This window comes from Stigmatopora argus, chromosome 1 (assembly GCF_051989625.1).
Source record: "Stigmatopora argus isolate UIUO_Sarg chromosome 1, RoL_Sarg_1.0, whole genome shotgun sequence".
In the NCBI taxonomy this organism is placed as follows: domain Eukaryota; kingdom Metazoa; phylum Chordata; class Actinopteri; order Syngnathiformes; family Syngnathidae; genus Stigmatopora; species Stigmatopora argus.
In genome coordinates this window covers 24,418,857-24,440,611 of record NC_135387.1, presented here as the reverse complement: position 1 = coordinate 24,440,611, position 21,755 = coordinate 24,418,857, and the positions used below count along the sequence as shown (strand labels likewise).

Below are 21,755 nucleotides of genomic sequence, written 5' to 3'. Positions count from 1 at the left end.
TTTTCTTCAATACTTTTCACCCAGTATCAAAGGTTATAACTTGATTTCACAGCTGCGTGACAATAATTATTTCAAAATTCGATTCATGACAATCAACTATCTCACCTTGCACATTATTGCTCTTATTCATTTTACGAGCACACAGAGTCGCATAGTTTTTGTGGTTAACTTATTTTTTTGTTTACAATTTTAGGACCGGTAAGAATGTTCAACAAAAAAACAAAAAAAACAAATCTAGATAGATTTATATTGGTATTTTCACTTGACATGGAAATGCAACAAAAACTGTGATAATAAATGAACCCACGTCAATAGAGTCATAACAAATCCTGCCATAGTTTAGGGACAATCATTTGGTTGATAGTTTGCTTAATATCTGAAGTTTACCGAGTCGTAACTTTTTATGGTAATAGTTTATAATTGTTGTCTGAAGTTGGTTCAAGTCCTTCGTCTAATAAATGAATTATTATTACTATTGCGTATAAAGGAGGCCACTAATGCAAACGTGTTTTCTTGATATAATTCTGCATTATTCCATCAAAAACTATTGCTGTTTTCATGCATTGTCTGTCTTTGTTCAGTGATTAACAAAAAAATTTAAATTTTCATCTCCAGAAAGATTTTTTTTAATTAAAAAAAATACAAAAAAGTACCTCATTATATTATATTAACAATTCAGCTGTACATCAATCACATTTTGGATACATTCGGACCTGATTACTTCTATGTGAATTTATTGCTGGTGTTGTATGATGTTTTTTTGCTACTTTCTGGCAGTTATTTTGAACTTTTATGCCATTTGTTCATGATTATTTGCACTTTATTGACGACTCCTGAGGAGGTAAAACATGTTAATGGTGTGGTACTCTATTACGGTACAGCCATATTGGAGGACCACGTGTATTTTTAGTTGTACTGTTTTTTTTTTTTGATATTATAATGAAGCAACACTTCTAAACATTCATAACACAGAATGGGTAAATGTGGAATATTGATGTTGGCAAAAATTTAGTTCTTTAGGATTTTTTTTCATATATTTTGAGAAGACAAATGATCTATTAGACAAATGTTTAGCTTTTCTTTGTATGTGTTATGTATGGAAACATATTGGTAAATAACACTAAAGAAATATGGTATCAAAAACTAATATTTGACAAAATAATCAAGAAGTGAGGGAAATAATTTTGTTGTCTTTTATAAAATGTAAATAAAGTGTCTTTACTAATTAAGGATTTTTGTGAACATTTTGACGTTCGGACCAATTTATCTCCTTAGTGGCGAAAACATTTGATTATACAATTCAATTAGACCGACGCAGTGATAGAAACACAATTTTAGGGCGAGTTGTGATTTTAAAATGGACAAATAGACTAATTTAAAGACGACTCATAACAAGTAAATGTTCCGAGGTATTTTTTTATTTTATTAAATTCAATGCTGAATGTTTTCTATAAATAATTCATTTTGCGTGTTTTTTAAAAATGATTTCAGTAGAGTTTTGTTTTATTTCCCCCAAAAATATTACGATAAATCCATTAAAAATACATTTTTGGTGAAAAATAGTATGGTCAAATTAAGGAATACGTATATATATTCCAATAAACTAGTACTACTTCCAAGCGATAGAGGGCAGCATTTCGCTTTGCCCCTTACCACGAAGAAGAGCCATGAACAGAAATTAGCGTTACTCCGTTTCCTAAACTCGATAAATAAAGAAAAGAGACACATAATTCGGTCTTTATTTAGCGCTGTATTTAGCCCCCTTTTCGGTTAAATAAAATCCTGTTGTAAACAACTATATACTGTTGTGAAACCTTGTGTCCGCAAGCCAGAAGGCGCCAATTGTTAGCATCGCCGCGGTTAGCTGTTTAGCATCGCTAGCTAAACATGTTTATTTTAGTGCTTGTGGAGCGACGGCGCACGACATGATGGCATGAAAACCTCGCACTAATAGCCAGCAGCCACGCTCGCCTTCGTTGTAAGGTAACTCGTGCAGTCTTAAGCGAATCATTCCCTATCCAAATGAAAATAAGTGGCCAACCGTGTTTAGCATGTGGTGTAATGTTGCGTGGAAGTTCACACAACTAAGATTACAACTTTGCTCGCTCGCCATAATTACCTTCTCTTGCCAGTTTGAAAGCTTGTTCGATTTTGTGTTTGGGGACAGTGCTTTGATAATAATGATCAAGTTGATACAATAATGGCCAAGTTTTCTTCACGAAGGTTGTAACTCGATTGAGGGTGCTATCAGAACCGAACCCCATAGAGACCCGCACACAGTCATCATGGCGTGGGCTCTGAAGTTGCCACTCTCGGACGAAGTCATTGAGTCCGGACTGGTCCAGGACTTTGATGCCAGCCTGTCGGGCATCGGTCAGGAACTTGGTGCCGGGGCATATTCGATGAGGTACGAATGCATTTTTTCCTCTACATGACACTAATACTAAATCTGTCATTGACATGAGCGGAATGTAGCTGTGTGGACGCACCCGGTTTTCTGGGCATAAAGGGGGCACGGGTGGGCGAGCATAGGTTCTCAAAAGAAGGTATGGCGTGAGTGCTCGAACTTCTCCGTCAGCAACAAATTATAAATTGCTGTGTTGGGAAGAGAGACGAGATTCCACTTGGCTCCTTTGGTATTTGCTCTTGCTGCCGTGATTGGAATTGATGAACTGCAGCAGATAAAGTTCAGAAAGGAACAAAAACTATGTGTTGTTGCTCATCTTTGTCACTTCTGTATATATACTAACAGCACGTCTTTGTCTGACCTTTAGCGACGTACTTGCCCTGCCAATCTTCAAACAGGAGGAATCCAACTTGCCTCCAGATACCGACAACGAGATCCCTCCCTTCCAGTATGTTTTGTGTGCTGCTACATCGCCAGCTGTCAAACTGCATGACGAAACTCTCACCTACCTCAATCAAGGTCAGCACGATCACTAAACTGTATTTAAAATGGTATGTTATAAATTCGTATTTTTGAGAAGGGCTCGTGTGACAGCGACAACTTTTCCTTTCCACAAATGCAGGTTAATCTGTGGGTCCTGAATCACAAATATGCAATGTACATGCCATTTTCATAGTGTATACACATGCATTCTAAAGATGAAGCGCAATTAAAAACGAGGAGTGATGTAAACAACCTTTTCGGAACTGAAAGCTATTTACTGGATGCTGCTAAGTGTAAAGAGTTATTAGTTTGATGTACTCAATGTCCAAGTGTAGATACTTCAGGTTCAGAAACATGTTGGCTAAGGCTTCAAAAAGCTGTTATGTCAAAAAAATTCTATATTGACATATGTCAGATATGTAAAATGGCCAACTATTTAGTCTTACCGATACAAAACATTGAACGAAGATATTGGTAAACCTCTAAATAAACACTGTGCCAGTTAAGTCGATTAACTGCAAAAATCCAAAAAACAAGGGGGTGTTCCTCTACACGTTGTGTGTACTTTGAATCCCTTCTATGTTTGTAAAAGATCGGAAATGAGGCAAATAATAGAGCGTTTGCGTACTCAGTCACTTGCAGTTTTGTGTTTGCTGGTGCCAGTGCAGGAAAATTTGCACACGTCTTATTAATAACACCTCTATTTCTACGTTAACCACTCTTGATTATTTGTGCATTTGTCGTTACAGGGCAGTCCTACGAAGTTATCATGCTTGATAATCGAAAAATTGGTGAACTTCCGGAAATATCTGGTAAAATGGTCAAGGTGCGTTACTCGGGCATATGTAAACAAAGTATCGCATCGTTGTGTGGATTTTTTTTTACATTTGGTGTCCATTAAGATAACTTCACAAATTTTGAACTACATGATGTATGTTACACAGTTCCCTTCAAAACTTCTCAAACATGATCGTATCAAGCTGTAATCAGCTGTGTTGCAATGGAGAAAAATAATATAGCAACTAAGTAGTAAATAGCTCTTTACAGAATCTACTAACTCATTGGAAGTCATAAGAAACATCTAAAAGTTGTTATTTTTTTAAAAAGGAACTCTCGTGAATATCAATTCTTGTTATCTGTTGGGGTTTCAAGATTTATGCACCTCTATAATGTTGTTTTAATGCATAATGTGCATTTTCTGTTAGCCCAGTAAAAGTGGTTTTATTTTTGAAACATTACTCTATCCATCAGTTTCTTTTTAATTAATTGAAATGAAGTTGCTGAACCAAAACACCCAACAATTTAAGATTGGGAAATAATTGTCAGAATTGCCCTAACATTTACATACCATTGTATGTAATTCGTATGAAATATGTAAATATGTGATTTTTTTAGTTGGCCTTTATTCCCAATAATCTAAAAAGTGCATTGTAAAAGATCTGATCTGACAGAAAACTACATTTTAAGCAACATATTTTATACGTGCAAGACCACGATGGTGCCCTCCAAGTACTCCAATTTTGTGACATCCGTAGAATAATAATGGGACTAGTAATGTATATCCAACAATGTAGATTATAGTCAAGAAATGATGGCAACACCCAAATCTTTAATACCTGCAACTTGATGTAAATTGCAGAGCATTATTCGTGTGGTTTTTCACGACCGTCGACTTCAGTACACGGAGCATCAGCAGCTGGAAGGCTGGCGCTGGAACAGGCCCGGGGATCGCATTCTGGACCTGGGTAGGTACCTGAAAACTCTTATGAACAGTTTTTGCAGGCTGTTCTCATTTATCTGACAGAAGCAATGTTATTTTAGCATCTAATTCCTAGAGGGAGAATCTGACATTTTAGAGTGTAGAAAAAGTGAGACAGAAAATCAATCTCCCATGTTTCTTTTCACTACCCACTGTTCGTTTCAAGCCAATAACCTATATTTGCAACAGAGTAGATATACCGTATTTACTCACATAAGCCACACCCTTAAAATGGCCTCAAAATCGTTTAATTTTACAATTTCTCACGTACAAGCCACCCCCTGATTCACAATGTTCACCTCCATATTCATGGTTTTAATAGGGAGTACAAATGTGTTACTTTGAAGGGAAAATCTTAAGAACAATCATGTGGTATTTCTGAGATACTGTATGAATCAAACGCACAATATTAGGCTCAATATCATAAGGAATTAATTCATCCAGTAATGGTTGTTTCCGTACTGCAAAACAAAATAACCAACAAATAGTAAATGTTACTTTGCCGACATTTACTGGTGGAAAAAGTATAGCAATTCTTGTGTACATATAAGCCGTAGCCTTGATACAGTCATCATTTTTTTTGTTACAAACACGGCTTATATGCGAGAAAATACGGTAGCGTGGTATAAGCTTGCTTTTTGTGAAAAGCCTGTTGTGCATTGATCTGTTGCAGATATCCCCATGTCAGTTGGCATTATCGACCCTCGGGCTAACCCTACTCAGCTTAATACTGTGGAGTTCCTTTGGGAACCGTCAAAAAGAACCTCAGTTTTTATCCAGGTAGCAATATACTCCTGATTGACTTTTTTTCCTTGAAATTGTTACATATGACTGCCTTGTTGATAAAAGCAAGAACCCTGCTGATTTTAAACAACAACACAGTCGAGGTAGAACTAGAGTCAGCTGTCAAATTGATGAACGTTTCTGCAGCCCTTTAAGCCAGAGCCGAACCAATGACATTGCTGAAAGAGACTAAACTATCACACAGTGTGCGGTATTTGGCATTGGGACACACAAAATCCCCTCAAGGATAAAGTGACAGCTCTTGGAGGAGATATGTAGTATAGGAACCTAACCAATATATACAGGCTAATGGTGTACCCTACTTATAATTGCATCTATTTTTCTTAGCAAGGAAGGCCAAGCTTATGATTTATCGCAAACTACTATTAACATAACTGAGCCACTTACCCTCGCTGTAACGTTTTTTTGTATAACTTCTAAATCTCAATGAATGTTTTTCTTTCATAATTTTTGGGGGGTAATCCATCCATTCAACAATGGTAGGTTCACTGCATCAGCACAGAATTCACCATGCGCAAGCACGGCGGGGAAAAAGGGGTTCCCTTCCGGATCCAGATCGACACGTTCAAAGAGAACGAAAGCAGCGAGTACACCGAGCACCTCCACTCCGCTTCCTGCCAGGTCAAAGTTTTCAAGGTGAGGCGAATAGACGAGACCGCACACAAGTCCAAACTTCCATTTGCCGGTGTATGTCATCCGTTTAGTGACTCCATCTTACTCGCTTCTTCCAGCCTAAAGGCGCAGACAGAAAGCAGAAGACGGACAGGGAGAAGATGGAGAAGAGGGCACCACAAGAGAAAGAAAAATACCAGCCATCTTATGACACTACAATACTTACAGAGGTTAGTGTATGAATAACCTTTCGATAACGATCATAAAAATGAAATTTTAAAAATCATCTCCAAACCCCAACAGTTGTTAAATTGCTCCCTCTTTCCCCAATGTGGCCATAAATCTTCTCGTTCTATCATTCTCCCAAAGCGGGTTCCACTTGATGCGCTAACAGAACCTTTGGACTCTTCACAGTGTTCCCCGTGGCCGGAGGTCCCGTACATCAACAACTCTCCATCACCTGGCTTCAACAGCACGCAGAACAGCTTCACAGTTTCAGAAGGGTAAAGAACGTTCTTGGTGTAACTCCGTAATCGTCGATACCTTCTTCGTGCGTGCCGACTTAGTCTTTCCTCTGTTCGCTGTTTTTAGAAACGGATCGCCTATCCACCAGCCTGAGCCTGTTGTTCAAGTGCTTGACGTAAGTACAGCGGCGTATTTTCTTTATTTTTCTTAAGTGCGTGTTGTTAAAGAATACTCAAAATCAGCAGAGCTACACATCTTCAATAAATCCATCAAAAATGATTTATAAAGCTCTTTACCGACAACGTTACACAAAGTGCTTTGCAGTCGATCCATTCATTTAAATGAGTTTGTCACTAGTAAAATACCGATCCAAGTGAAATTGAAGAAGACTGGCTGAACGAAATGTTCATTCGCTGCTAGATTTGCAGTTCAATTAGATTGGACATCAATCAAAAATCAGCCTTGAGCCCAAACATTAGAACCAAAGATCAGCAATTAATCTAATTAACCAGCCACGAGACAAAAAAAAAAACAAGGCTCCAAGTATAGAAACTAAGGGAGACCTTTTCGCTCATCATCTCAGCGGTCTAGAAATAACAAAAAACACAATGAAACTAAATTCTTGTACAAAGTCCCTCCCTGTTGGTGCATTCCAATACTTTGAGGTATTTCCGTACTTGCCTAGTTCTGTGTTTTACGCAAAAATATACAACAAATATTCGGGACAAAAGTAATAACCTCTTTTGGTGGAGCAAATAAAAAGAACTTGCTCACTGATTGAGCTGCCAAAGCGACGTTTAATTTTTTCCCCCCTTCTAAAGAATTTGTTGCCTGCAGCGACGCCACAAGATGCACAACAGTGGCTTCTCAGAAACCGCTTCACGCCATTCTCTCGACTCTTCACCAATTTCTCAGGTAAAACCTCATTCCTTAGTAAAGATTTTGGATGCGGATATTATATATGAAATCTAAAGGAACGAAAATAAGCTCTGTCTAAAGCACGTGTCAAAGTGGCGGCCCGGGGGCCAAATCTGGCCCACCGCATCATTTTGTGTGGCCCGAGTAAGTAAATCATGAGTGCCAACTTTCTGTTTTAGGAACAAATTCAAATGAAGATTATCGATGTATATTATATTTCCCGATTTTCCCCTTTTTAAATCAATAATTGCAATTTTTTTATCTTTTTTTTTCTTTTGGTGTTTTTAGGTCAAAAGCATTTTGTAAAATCTAAAAATAAATATATAAAAATATTTTCGGTTTTCACCTTTAATATTGAATATAATTTAAAAAAAGTTTGATGATTATTAGATGTTTTCCCTTACTAAGAAAAAAAAGTTCAAATAAACAGTTTTATATCTATAAAAAATGTAATATTTAAGGCTTTTGATCCAGTTCTTATAATCCAATTAAAAAATAATAATAATAATCTAAATATTATATCTAAAATGGTCCGGCCCACATGAAATCGAGTTGATGTTAATGCGGCCCGCGAACCAACCCGAGTTTGACACCCTTGGTCTAAAGGAAATAAATGGCTAATCACAAAACGGTCTTTTTTGGTCACATTGTGAAAAAGGTTGGCTGAACTGCTCTTCGTAAAATTCAAGAGGCATTTTTTGATTGTTTTTCCTGTCAGTGTTAATTTTTTAGTTGTCTTTACCAGGAGCTGATTTGTTGAAGCTGACCCGGGAAGACGTCATTCAAATCTGTGGCCCAGCAGACGGCATCCGACTATTCAATGCACTAAAAGGACGGTGAGTACAGTTAGGCATGCGACAGTTTGTTGATTGGTCTCTGAAAACCTTCTTAATTTTTCCTCTGTGTGTTATTTAAAGGGTAGTCCGTCCAAGGTTAACCATCTACGTGTGTCAGGAGTCGCAGCCGGCACTCGACCAGCAGACAAAACATGAGAACGGAGATGCTGCAAACAACACGTTCTTTAGTCAGTATCGCCTTGTTTTTCACTTAAAGAAAAAAAAATACATTAAGATAGAAATAGAATCAATGGAAAGCAACTCGTACCTCAAATTGAAAATTGGAATTGATAGCTCATAGTTATCGATACCTTGATAGTACAACGAAATGTCGTCCAGGTACAGCTCAACTGGGCAGTTATAACATCACATCCTACATTGGGGGGATACAGGCCAGGCTGCCTTCCGATTTGCCATTCAAGGCGCTCCGGAAACGGTGTGAAAATGGAAATAACGGGAAGGGTTTCGAAAAAAGAAACACTAACGATCCCTTATGTCAGGGGTGACCAAGTCCGGTCCTCGAGAGCCCCTACCCGGTCTGTTTTCCATATCTCCCTCCACCAAGACACTTAAATCAAATAATCTGGATCGTTATCAACCTTCTGGACAGCTTGCTGATGAGTTGATCATTTGATTCGGGTAGAGGAGGGAGATATGGAAAACAGACTGGATAGGGGGTCTCGAGGACCGGACTTGGCCACCCCTGCCATGTTTTTAGGTTTTCTTTTTTTTTTTTTTTTGCCATTTACACTAATGCTCTTGGGTAAAGAACGGTTTCTATGAACTGATATTCGAACTAACCCAGATCGTGTTTGGTCTTTCGTAATAAAAAATTGGACAATTTTTTGCGGTGGTTTAACAGCAACATCAACTAGTAATTGTAATTTTAATTACAGGCTTGATTGCTATTTTAGGTTTGTTTTGAGTTATTTTCTGTTGTAAATGTACTTGGGCAAATTACAGACCATGACAGTAAAGTCACAATGATGCTATAATCCATCATTATTTTTGGATAAAAGTTGTTTCTCTCCGTTTGCAGTATATCATGCCATCTACCTGGAAGACCTGACAGCGATAGAGTTGACCGAAAAGATCGCTCAACTCTTCAACATCTCACCTCGACAGATCAACCAGATCTTCAAACAGGGTCCCACTGGCATCCACGTGCTCGTCAGTGATGAGGTGAGCTTCGGGAGGTCCACGATCTTCCAAAATCTTTATATTTCTTTTTCATCTATTGGCACGGCGAGCAGACTTGACAAGGATTCATGATAATCCATCAATAATATAGGGCCATTGGAGATGTATTAGAATACATTTTTTACCCCCAAAATTGAATACAACTAATCATTTTCCAGCGATCGATTCTGCCTTCACCCAAAAATGAATTAAAAGAAATTTAATGTTTAGAGATGTTTAGACTTGATGTGATTCCTGCTGATAAAACTTTGAGAACTACTATTGTTAATATAGACAACATAGTTTTAAATGAAAAGATTTTCAGATGTTGTTGTGCCTTGAATTTTTTTCAATGCAAAAAGTGTGCCGCAGTTTAAAAAAAGGTTGGGAAACACTGCCACATGGTCCGTTATAGGGTTCCATTTTTTGATTGGAGACAGCACTTGTTTATTCTCAGTCTGTGCCCATTCAAAATCATGAATGGTGACTGATGAAGGTGCAGTTGCATGTATTTGGAGGAAATTTCATTTCTCCCTCCCTTTGTCAAGTGCAAGCAAGTGTTTTTTGTCACGTGCGTAATTTGCTTCCTCTTCGGCACCTGCAATCTTCAACGTTTGCTTTCTTTTTCTACTTCCTAGATGATTCAAAACTTCCAGGATGAAGTTTGTTTTGTTCTGGACACGATGAAAGGTTTGATCTGCTACCATTTTCTCTACCTAGTCATTTTATTTTTTTACAATGACATTTCCATTTCTTGTTCTGCCAGACGACTCAAATGATGGCTACCACATCATCCTTAAGTGAACCGGATCCAGTTGTCCCTTTCATCTTTTTAGCTTCACCCTCCTTTTCTCCGTTTCGATCACGTGGAGATGCCGCAGGAAACCTCTTGAGACTACTCTGAGGAACGTTGCGCACCTGGTCTCTTCATTTTTTACATTGGAGGGGTTGACTCTGTTACCATGGTGATGAAACCCATCACGCCTTTTCACCTTGCTGTTTCCCCTTCCAACATGGCTACATTGTCCTCATCCTTTTATATGTCTCCAAAGTGAGTTTGGCTGGTGCCACCACTGTGTCCTTTGTGCTGCTAAAGTTTCTTTTAACAACAACAACAACAAAATCCAAACAGGAACACCACGGAAAAAAATCAGTGCTTGGCTAGGACAGGACTAAAAGAAAAGCTAACAGCCAGTGACATCAAGGACTTGAATGGCAAGTACAATTCTGCTATTAACACGATTAGCATCTACTAGCTCGTAGTTGCATTAATTATGGTACTTAATTGGGTGACTAAAAACAGCACTTGCAAATTGCTGTCAATTAACTTTTCTTGTTTAGATTATTTCAAAAGTATTTTCCTAACAAGAAACATTAAATTCAGAGTTTAAATGTTTTATATTTATCTACCCAACTGGTAAAAAGTGTGTAAACTTGGAGCACACCTGAATCGCGCTTGAGTTATGCTAGTCCTCCCTTGTCATGATCACTTACAGTTTAGATATCTGTTCCGTCTCATCAACCTTGGTACATATACAACCTTGTTACAGTGTTGTCACTTTGAAATACCAGCAAAAATAAACTTTTTTTTATACAAAAACAATGTCCTGTCAGTTATTGAGTGCCTTGCCTTGTAATATTTGCAATTGAGAAAACAAAGTTCCTGGAAAACCATTCCAGTATGTGATAAAAGCTACTTTTAGAAAGCTACTTTAAACAAAAAAATCTGTATAAACTTGAATGTCCCTGCCAAGTTTTCCATTTTGGATTTCCTATCTTAACTCCCCCAAAAAGTAAACAACTATAAATTGAAAAATATATATACATTTGTGACTGCTAATTTTAATTGTAAAAAAGTCAACAATACAGGCATTAATAATAACGGTAATATTGCAATCATTTAACTCGTACCAATCTCCCAGAAAGGAGTTTTTGAACCGAAACGACATTGTTTTTTCTTTTTATATTGCTAAGCCAGTAAGGTTTTTTTTTTAAAACAAAAACAAAAAAAACTGTTAAACAAAGAGATCCAACACACAATATCCCAGAATTCCTTGGGCGCAAAGGCTGCATGTGACGTCACGCCAACTATATATACGGCAGCAGTGAAGAATTTTGCTCTGCCATTGTTAAATCATCGTGACCGGTGCCGGCCGGGGCGGCGAGACCGGCTCGAAGAACAACATCTTCTCGCCCCAAAAGTCGCCCACGAGGGTACTGCGCGAGCAAACGAACCGACAAAACTCGGCCGTGTGGACCGTTCCCTGCCCCGTGAGTGTGCGAGCGGCGAGGGGGGGTTGAGTAGAGGACGAAAAACCACCCAAGACTAGATGTCAGCGGCTTTTCTCCATTTAAACGCCCTCTGTAAACAACTAGAAAACACTTTTAACCCGGTAAGAAAAATTGTCACTCGACGCCGAAATGAAACGTGACCGCCTGTCCATTTAAATGTCCTTTAAAGTCTATCCTGAAAAGGGCTGCGGCTCGCCCTCGCCCCCCACCACCACCAGCAGCAGCACCCCCCCTCTTTTGAACAATGACTATGGAGCCCAAGTAGCCTCATCCAGTCACCCAGAAGAAGTGCTGCGCATAGACAACCACTTTAAAAGCCAGAGTTGCTGGTCAAAACACCCAAAAGGAGTCGAAGTGGGTGTTTAAAATAATCCATGATCTGAAAGGACGCACGAGTTGCTTGTATTCAAGCTCCCTGTTTATCACCCAGGTAAGAAAAAAAGGCTTGTTTCTTTACGTGTAGCATAAATTAGCATCGGTACAGTCATTTAATATCGACAGAAAACCTCGCAGTTGTACAATGCTAATCCCGTTTAATATTCTTTGAACTGCACCGTCATTATCAGCATCCATGCGGACCATTCATCCTTTATGAATAGGTTATGGGATGGTGTCAATCTGTGATAAGGCGCACAAACCGACGCGTAATAACATAATTTGGTCTTTCCGTATTTCATAATGCTAACTAAGTGTTTTAACTTGAAGAGCTTCGGAGTGGGTGGGAAAGGGCGACACAGGACATTCCACTCGGAAATCCAGTGAATGATTACTGCACACTTCCTGACAGCTTCCCCAGGGGGTTTAAATGCGGTAACAATGCTGCAATACTAGGTCGCTTTACAGTAATCTACTTGGTTTGCATTTTTTTTTTTAATGTCAACAGTATTTAGCATGGCTGTGGATCAACTATTGCCAAAATCGTGACCCGTCAAAATCTTAAAAATTCTGTGTAATATCTTCAAGTCATTTCTTTCATCTCATCTCATTTTCTCAACCGCTTTATCTTCACTAAAGTCGCGGGGGGTGCTGGAGCCTATCCCAGCTGACTTCGGGCCAGAGGCGGGAGACACCCTGAATTGGTAGCCAGCCAATCACAGGGCACAAGGAGACAACCATTCACACTCACAATCATACCTAGGGGCAATTTAGAGTGTCCAATCAGCCTACCATTCATGTTTTTGGAATGTCGGAGGAAACTGGAGTACCCGGAGGAAACCCACGTAGGCCCGGGGAGCACATGCCAACTCCGCACAGGTGGACTGAGCTGGATTTGAACCCAAGTCCCCCCACTGCCAGGCCGCCAGTAGTTTCTTTGTAAAAGGTCTGTTTGAAGCGTTTTTGCTGTCATTTATCATGTCTTTATCAATTAGCACGTCAACAAGGGTCAACCGACATTTTTGGGATGATTGAGAAAGTATTTAGGAATATGTTTTAACTAAAGTTGTACACTTTTTATCAGAAAATCTTTTGGTTAGCGTGTCGGCCTAACAGTTATGAGATCGAGGGTTCGATCCCAAGTCTGGACCTTTCTATGTGGAGTTGGCATGTTATTCTTGAGCTTGCGTGGGTTTTCGCTGGGTGCTAAGGCTTCCTTTTTGTTCAGAAAATAAATAAATGAATAATCAATTGATAGTTTAGTATTTTTTGTACGGTCAATTTTACATAATGCACTTTTTTTTAAGTAAAGAAAACTTCGGATTTTTCAAATCTGATTCCTTCATAAGTTAAAAAAACTATGGCCAAACGTATTAATTACTATAAATACCAGTCCTGCTATGTCTTTTGTTGCAATACTCTACTTAACATGATGGTGGGACACCGCCCAATCTAAAATACTGGTAGAAAATAATAAAAAAACCGAAATAATCGACTCCAAATTGACATTGACACCATCATAACACCTATAATTAAAAAATCTCGGAAAAGTTAGAGGAATTGTTCCGCACAAATGACACGTTTCCCCCTTTGAAGTAATCCCCTTAGGGTCAAACCGCCCTTCCCAGTCGTCTCCACCAATCCGTCATGGAACGATTCTTCTGGTATCCTCCTTGGCACTATTGTTACAGCCATTTGTATGTTTTTGAACGAAGAACCGAGACAACACAAAAGCATATCCTATTGTATCTCTGTGGTTTCTGTCCGACCCCGTCTCAAGGCTTTTGTAAAGGAATGCCAGTATAAGGAAAACGTGCTGTGGTTCTAAAACACTGTTAATCATTATTTACAAGCAGATTTTAAGTTCAAAAGGTACAAAAGGATGACTTTTTTTTGTCATGTAATGTGAAACACTCTAATTCACCTCCGAAATGATTTATGAAAAAGCATGCAGACTAGGTTTCGTTAGTGTACATCCAGTTCGTCAACGTTAAAATGTAATTCCACTTGCAGTTTGCAAAGGTGTTTTGTAGGCAGAAGTAGTTTAGTAACCAAAGTCGTGGAAAGGAAAATGTAGACAAATGGACCTGTTCTTGCTGTTCATGCTGGTATTTTTATCATCAGTGGTTTAGTAATGTAGAGCATCCTCTGCACGGTGTGTCTTTGTGTGGTGCATTTTGTTTTTTTGTTGAATGTATCCTAATCATTCATATTTCCGTATTTTTCAGGCTATAAGTCGCTCCAGCCAAAGAATACAAAATGAACAAGAAAAAACAATATAGGTCGCATTTTTTTGGAGAGCATTTTATTTTATTTTATGAAAAATCAAGAACAAAGACACGTTAAAGTCACAATAGTAAAATTAAGAATAATTATTATTAAATTAAATATTATATAATAAATAAAATATAAGAATTATCCAATCCAATTGCCTAAGTGGCCATTTGGTCACATAAAAGTTTTTCAAAGAACTATAGCCTAAAAAAAATCATAACAGCCTGTCGGTGGTCGGAGAAGAAAAAAAAATACATACATTAGTCACAGGCCTACCAAACTATTTTTAAAAAATGCGGCTTATACTCCGGAAAATACAGTACATAATGCTTTTGTAAATGAAAGGCGTTATTTAGATTTTATTTATTTATTTGGGTTTTTAGCAAAGAATGGAAGAATTACACCAGTTTTGGTGGCTCGGGTTTGATTCCCGCATGTGTGTGTTCTGTCAGGAAGAGCAGCCGGCGTAACACTTGTGCCAAGTCTGTCATGCGGATCGACTGTATCGCTGCATAAGCCAAAAGTCAAACTCTCTGTCCATTCGCGTGAACAATTTTTTGACTGGTGTGTGGCGACATGTCCAAGGTGTACGCAGGATGGGTCACTAGTCATAATAATGGAGTGGAGATGGGCGGAGTTTTCCCACAGTCAATGATGAGAATTTAGAAAACTGTCCCATCCTTTTTGCAGACACCCAGGTTCTATTTTTTGCACGCTGCACTTATTGTCCTCAAACTGCATAAATGTCCATTCATTTTATGAACCGCTTATCCTCACGTGGGGGTGCTGGAGCCTATCCCAGCTAACTAGAGTGTTTAACCGGCCAATATGAATGTTTTTAGGGTTTGGGAGGAAATATGCGCAGCAAAATTATTATTATTATTATTATTTTTTTTGCCTTGGTGCTCACCCGCAGTTCTCTGTCCCCTCAGACGCAGTTTCCATGGAGGCAGTTTCATCCCTCAGCCTGAAACGACGATATGAAGAGGTGGACAACGGCTCTCTCTTTTCTACACCTAAACACTCCGACGATGACATCTCCAGTAGCGACAGCGCTGACAGTTGCGACAGCCTCAACCCGCCTTCCAGGACCGAATTCACCCGTAAGAATGAAAACAAAAAAGAGTGCGGGAAAAGAAGCACCGTCCGCTTTCATCCCCAAACGTTTCTTCTCTTTAGCCACATCGATCCTCCGACAGCACAAGCTGTCGCCGCGAGGCAAGCGGGTGCGTTTCGATGCGGTGACGGTGTATTACTTCCCACGGAGGCAGGGCTTCACCAGCGTGCCCAGCCAAGGGGGCAGCTCGCTGGGCATGGCCCACAACCACTCGTCTATCCGCCACTACACGCTAGGCGAGTTTGCTCGGGAGCAGGAGAGCAGTCACCGACATACCTTACGCCAGCACCTGCGCCAGGAGAAGCTCAACGCAAGAAAACTGAAGGTAAAATGCCCTATTTTTCTTTATAAGTCGCACTAGCCAAAAAAAAAAGCCCAATGAAAGGAAAAAAAAAAACAGATATAACTCGGACTTGGCGGTGGTGGGGTGTTTTTATTCATTCATTCATTCATTTTATCATTCGCTTTGTCCCCACTAGGGTCGTGGGGGGTGCTGGAGCCTATCCCAGCTGACTATGGGCACCAGGCTGGGGACACCCTGAATTGGTGGTCAGCCAATCGCAGGGCACAAGGAGACAAAGGACAACTAATCCTAGCTACATGCAATTTAGAGTGTTCAACCAGCTAGCCTAGCATGCATGTTTTTGGGATGTGGGAGGAAAGCAGAGTACCCGGAGAAAACCCACGCAAGCCAAGGGAGAACATGCAAACTCCACACAGTGAGGACCCACCTGGGATTGAACCCTCGATCTTAGCTTCACCTAATAAACATACATGTTAGATTGGTGCTGTTTTTAAAATCTCATTTCTCAATGTTTTTGAAATTTGGAGTTGTACCACATTACTCCTCTACTGATGATGGTAGTAGTCTTAAAATATGATGCTAACAAATGTAATTATATAAATTATTGTGGAAAAAAGACAAGATGGAATAATGGCTTGAAACTCTCTCTGATTTCATACAATTGTATGGATTGATCACTCGTCACACTCGCTTAGAGATGCAATTTCCATATACAGTGGTACCTCGACATACGATCTTAATCCGTTCCGGGACTGAGATCGTATGTCGAGCTTTTCGTAACTCGAGCGAACGTTTCCCATTGAAATGAATTGAAAACAAATTAATTCGTTCCAACCCTCTGAAAAAACACAAAAAACTGGATATTGGATTGGAAAAAAATGTTTTATTTCTAATTCGCCATCTATTAACAAAGTAACACATAACTAGTGGTTTAATAGTAATAAAATGTGTTTAATAGAAGTAAAATTAGACACATTTCGAAGGGGAAAGAGAGAGAGACGGACAGAGAGAGGGGTGGGGAGGTTACGAGTATACTTCATTACCCAGAAAGCCCTCTTTTTGCCCGCGCATGCCGGAAGTCTTCACACTTATTTTAATACATGTGTTTGCAAGCTTTGGTGTTGTTATGTTAGAAAGACGTGCCTATTTTTCACAGCACCCACCGTAGAGAACGCTATTTCCGAGAAAAATCACACCGCTCTCTACCGTGCTAAGCATTGTGGGGAAAGTTCACTTCCCCCCAAAAAAGATGATTAGATAGGAACGATAGACAGCGATGATCGGAACATGTTACCGTATTTACTGGCATATAAGCAGCATTTGTCGGACAAAAAAATGATGACTGAATCGAGGGTACGGCTTATATGCATAAAAAGACGACATGCACGAAACTGCAAGGTGACAAAGACGAAACGCCATAATGCAAGACAATGCGGCCGATACGGTCATCTATTTCAAAAGAGAGTGTCAAAGAATTTGTGGTGCCAGTCGCAAGGCTTTTTCTATAACTATATTTATTTTACCTGCTCCCTTTTTTATATACGCTCTTAATTCCAACCGGTTTTCCCGTTCAGCTGACCCGGAATGGCACGGTCGAGTGCGCCCAAGCCGAACTGCTGACTCTGGATGACGTGTCGGACGAGGACCTGGACGTGGACGCCGTGGAGGTGGATGACTGCTTTTTCCTCCAGCCGCTGCCCACCAAGCGGCGCCGAGCCCTCCTGCGAGCGTCCGGCATCGCTCGCATCGACGCCCGGGAGAAAGCGGAGCTCCGAGCCATCCGCCTGTCTCGGGAGGAATGCGGCTGCGACTGCCGTCTTTTCTGCGACCCTCGCCACTGTGGCTGCAGCCAGGCTGGCATCAAATGCCAGGTAACGTGCTCGGTCGCCTTACAAATTTCATTCCCGAAAGTCCCCTACTTGGACTCATGTTATGCTTGTGGTGCTTTTATAGTTGGGATTGCATGACAGTTTTTCGCAAAATGAAAGCTGTATTTCTAAAAATACACTTGAGTATTAGTCACGGGCCCAGCCAAACGATGAAAAGAAAGCGTGACTTATAGTCCGGAAAATACGGTATTGGGGACCCGGTCGTGACCTTTCGATCACAATTCATGTGGATTAGATGTCTATTGCTGTCGGTGCCACTGATAGTGATTTGGTCAGTGGCAGTGATATTCATGACGAGGGATGGGCTTCTTTTAATATGGATAAAGGAAAAACTGTTACATTTTTAAGTGTGTATAGTAAGCAAAGTTCATTTAAGTTAAATTTAAAGTTTATCTTATGTTACGTAGTGTCACAAAAGTGTAGCGAACCGAACGTGTCAAATCTCTCTACTCCGCCGTTAGCCGCTACCGTCTGTCTCAAAGCTAACAACTCCATACAATACTGTACACAATAATGTCACATTTTATTGCTGATCGGTAGTGTACTCGGACGTTTGGTCGCCCGGATGTTTGGTCGCCTGGACGTTTGGTCGCCTGGACGTTTGGTCGCCCGGACGTTTGATCGCCCGGACGTTTGGTCGCCGGACGTTTGGTCGCCCGGACGTTTGGTCGCCCGGACGTTTGGTCGCCCGGACGTTTGGTCGCCCGGACGTTTGGTCGCCCGGACGTTTGGTCGCCCGGACGTTTGATCGCCCGGACGTTTGGTCGCCCGGACGTTTGGTCGCCCGGACGTTTGGTCGCCCGGACATTTGGTCGCCCGGACGTTTGACAACATGACAGAGTTTACTGTTGAAACCAGCTCTTAAAATTATATTCATGAGAGAGAGAGTTTAATATCTAAATATCTACTGTTGAAACCAGCTCTCAAAATTATATTCACCCGGGCGACCAAACGTCCGGTCACGGATCGGTAGGTACTTTTTGAGCATAGGTGGTGAATTCGAACAATTAAAAACATGGAGGAAACCCACACAAACTCCACACAGGTGGACCGACCTGGACTTGAACCCAGGACCCCAGAGCTGTGAGGCCGACACGCTAACCACTCGCACACCAGGCCGCCTAGTTGTAAATCAAAAAATTAAAGTAAAAAAAATCCTCTTTTTTTTATTGACATGTGAACCTGGACCTATCTAGTTTGTCAACCCAGATTGAAGCATGTGTCCCCCTCCCCCCTTCAGGTGGATCGAATGTCCTTCCCATGCGGGTGCTCCAGAGATGGTTGTGGCAATTTAGCGGGCCGCGTCGAGTTTAACCCCTTGCGGGTCCGAACGCACTACCTTCACACCATCATGAAGTTGGACCTGGAGAAGAGAAGGTTGCTGCTACAAGTCCCCGGGGAGACTTACGCCGAGTCGGAGCACGTGCCTTCCCCGTTCTCCACGTGCCCCTCGTCCCCGCGCCCGGAAGAGAGCGAGGCGCGCGAGGAGGACGTCCTCGAGCGGGAAAACGAAACGGCCGTATTGCACCTGCAGAGCGCCGAGGAGCAGGAGAGGAGAGCCGAGGAGCCGCGGGTGGAGGAAGTTCTCCTGCAGGGGCCGTTCCCCACCGGGACCGCCGTGGTCTGCATTAACCAAGAAGAGGAGAGTCCGGCTGACCTCGGTGGCTCCGCCCCTCTTCACTACTACCAACTGTGCTCCGCCCTGGAGCCGGCGGGGGAGGAAGTTCAAGAAGCCGTCGGAGGGCACGAGCGAAGCGACCAATCAGAGCTCCCCCAAGAGGCCGGAGAGGAAAACGCGGCGGCGGCGGACCCGCCCCCGTCTGACGTTTAGTCGGAGCTTCCCCGCAGATATTTTGCACAAATCACGTCTGAGAAGTAATAAGACATTCCGCGTCCATCTCTGTTTCAATGGCGGAGATCACCCAATGATATGTCACGGTATGCAGTCACCTGACTGTCCTCGTGAATTGCGTTGGGGTGGCGAACACGGCCTTATGCAAACAAAAAAAATGTAGGAGGAGATCCTACTTGCTCACTCTGGAGGAATCCAAGAGAAAAAAAAATGAGCGGCATCGCTAAACTGTGTAACGCAGCAGTCAAGCCAAATGACGGCGTAAACTGACCTAATAATCCTGGAAAATACTTGTTTTCTCATGTACTGTACGAGCGTTTGTTTGGCGGCCAGAGCCACAACGCCTTTGCTCGTCTTTGTGTAGTCATGCAATGCCTGTGATATTATTACATCTGTGTGTGTGTGTGTGTGTGTGTGTGCGCGCTGGAGAATGTCGACTTGTAATCACATGGGTTCAGTTTTTTTGCGTTTCAGTCAGCTCAACCCTGCACACAAATAATCGACTTCTATATCTATCTATACTAGTTTTGTGTAACAACCGAAATTTTTGCACCATCTCCGAAAGAAGAGATTTATAACGATGAAGAAAAGAGCATTTAAAGGAAAATGTGACATTGTGTGATGCAGCTTGATAAGTGTCTGTACCTACATATGTGTCCATTGATGTTCTGTATTTAAGGGTTCGTGGGAAGCATATTATTAAGGAAATATGTTTTTGGGAAGATGCTCGCGTGAAAGATTTCTCTTCACCCAGGAGGTCAAAAAAATGAGATTGCGATGATTTTTTTGTGCTACTTATGAACATTTTGTCTGTGACTTTTTAACTTTTTCGCTATTTAAATATCTTTTAGAAAAAAATCCAAGCCAACACTAAAATCATCTTTTATTTTGGATGTGCTGATACGTATGCGTTTTGTGTGAACATTTGCTTTGAATTTTTTAGTCTCACTCCAAGCGATTTCCACCAAAGCGGTGGTCTTCAGCCTCTTGAGAGGACGACTCGTCTTTGTGGTCTCCCTTTCGGCGCATGAGACTGTTCATGTTTGCCATGGCGATTATCTGGGACCACAGCACAAGTATACGTACGACTGTGCGAAAGATAAGTGTGCTTGTTGGAATGCTGGCTGGCAACACCCCTAGAAGAGCCTCTCTCGTCAAACTGTTCCTTATAAGTGGACAAAATCATCTTTTTTTGTATTAAAAAAACAATAAAGTGCACATTTAAGAAAAAAACGGATGATCATTTCAACACTGTGTAGGTCAGATCACGTTTTTCTCAATGCCTGCCGCTGACAACAAAGCCATAATTGATTGGACGTCTGGCGTCGCTCAAAGGCAGGGAATGAATGAAATGCGTTTGTTCACTTTCCCCACTGCTTATCCTCACAAGGGTCGTGCGGGGTGCTGGAGACTATCCTGAATTGATCAGCCAATCGAAGGGCTCAATGAGACAAACAATCAATCATACTCATTCATACCTAGGGGCAATTTAGAGCTATCTGTTAGCTTAGCATGCATGTTTTTGGGATGTGGCAGGAAACTGGAGCACCCAGAGAAAACCCACACAAGCCCAGAGAGAACATGCAAACTCCACACAGTGAGGACCCACCTGAAATCGAACCCTCGATCTCAAAACTGTGAGGCCAACCCGCTAACCCCTCAACCACAAGGTACCCACATCTTAATTTATCAATTTAATTAAATGACCATTCTATCTCAGAGTTAAAGGCAATGACATTATAATAATTCAAAACAATATTATTGTTAGGGAAAGTAGCTATTGTGTATTTCTGTAAAAATTAAAACGATATAAAACTGTATTTTATTTTTGTTTAAATTTCAAACATAGTCACTTGCCCTGGTGTGTTAAATTAGGGCTCACCAACTCCGGTCCTCCAGCACACCTGAATCAAATAATCAAGTCAGCAACCTTTCCAGAAGCCTGGTAATGAGCCTAATTATTCAATTCAGGTGTGTTGGAGGAGAGAGACGAGCAAAACACACCTGAGTTTTAAATCTGCTCCTGCATTTTGCTTTAGCTATTGTTACATTTATTTTAATTTTCAGTTAGAAAAAAAGTCAAGTGGCATTCAAATGAATTCAATATTACCTCACTCTTAATTTAATGAAAATATATCTGAATATGAACTAATTGGCTGCGATGGACGCCATTAGACGTCCGTTCACTT

General features: G+C 40.9%; 2 protein-coding genes across 3 annotated transcripts; both read left to right on the top strand.

Moving 5' to 3' along the window:
* The first annotated feature begins 1,633 nt into the window (after positions 1–1,633).
* On the top strand, positions 1,634–11,060 carry tfcp2 (transcription factor CP2). Its single transcript, XM_077610891.1, has 16 exons — positions 1,634–1,983; positions 2,224–2,407; positions 2,775–2,926; positions 3,640–3,716; positions 4,530–4,635; positions 5,323–5,429; positions 5,937–6,089; positions 6,185–6,295; positions 6,480–6,568; positions 6,657–6,705; positions 7,352–7,445; positions 8,194–8,284; positions 8,366–8,472; positions 9,324–9,466; positions 10,102–10,153; positions 10,230–11,060. Exons 2-16 carry the CDS (start codon positions 2,286–2,288, stop codon positions 10,265–10,267), a joined length of 1,491 nt encoding a protein of 496 aa, XP_077467017.1. The 5' UTR covers positions 1,634–1,983; positions 2,224–2,285; the 3' UTR covers positions 10,268–11,060.
* A 519-nt stretch (positions 11,061–11,579) lies between these two features.
* csrnp2 (cysteine-serine-rich nuclear protein 2) lies at positions 11,580–20,475 on the top strand. Of its 2 annotated transcripts, none has more exons than XM_077612261.1 (6): positions 11,580–11,856; positions 11,939–12,185; positions 15,337–15,507; positions 15,584–15,846; positions 17,400–17,696; positions 18,955–20,475. In XM_077612261.1, exons 3-6 carry the CDS (start codon positions 15,348–15,350, stop codon positions 19,543–19,545), a joined length of 1,311 nt encoding a protein of 436 aa, XP_077468387.1. In that variant the 5' UTR covers positions 11,580–11,856; positions 11,939–12,185; positions 15,337–15,347; the 3' UTR covers positions 19,546–20,475. The 2 variants fall into 2 exon arrangements, with proteins under 2 accessions (XP_077468387.1, XP_077468379.1); XM_077612253.1 differs by having other exon boundaries at positions 11,925–12,185.
* Positions 20,476–21,755: the final 1,280 nt, after the last annotated feature.

What these genes read in the sequence shown, in the direction of transcription:
- tfcp2 (XM_077610891.1), top strand. Translation starts at nt 2,286, where the DNA reads ATGGCGTGGGCTCTGAAGTTGCCACTCTCGGACGAAGTCATTGAGTCC. An exon ending in GCCAGGTCAAAGTTTTCAAG is followed by an intron (nt 6,090 to 6,184) that starts GTGAGGCGAATA and finishes CGCTTCTTCCAG; the next exon opens with CCTAAAGGCGCAGACAGAAA. An exon ending in ACTCTTCACCAATTTCTCAG is followed by an intron (nt 7,446 to 8,193) that starts GTAAAACCTCAT and finishes TGTCTTTACCAG; the next exon opens with GAGCTGATTTGTTGAAGCTG.
- csrnp2 (XM_077612261.1), top strand. Translation starts at nt 15,348, where the DNA reads ATGGAGGCAGTTTCATCCCTCAGCCTGAAACGACGATATGAAGAGGTG. An exon ending in TCAACGCAAGAAAACTGAAG is followed by an intron (nt 15,847 to 17,399) that starts GTAAAATGCCCT and finishes TTTCCCGTTCAG; the next exon opens with CTGACCCGGAATGGCACGGT. An exon ending in AGGCTGGCATCAAATGCCAG is followed by an intron (nt 17,697 to 18,954) that starts GTAACGTGCTCG and finishes TCCCCCCTTCAG; the next exon opens with GTGGATCGAATGTCCTTCCC.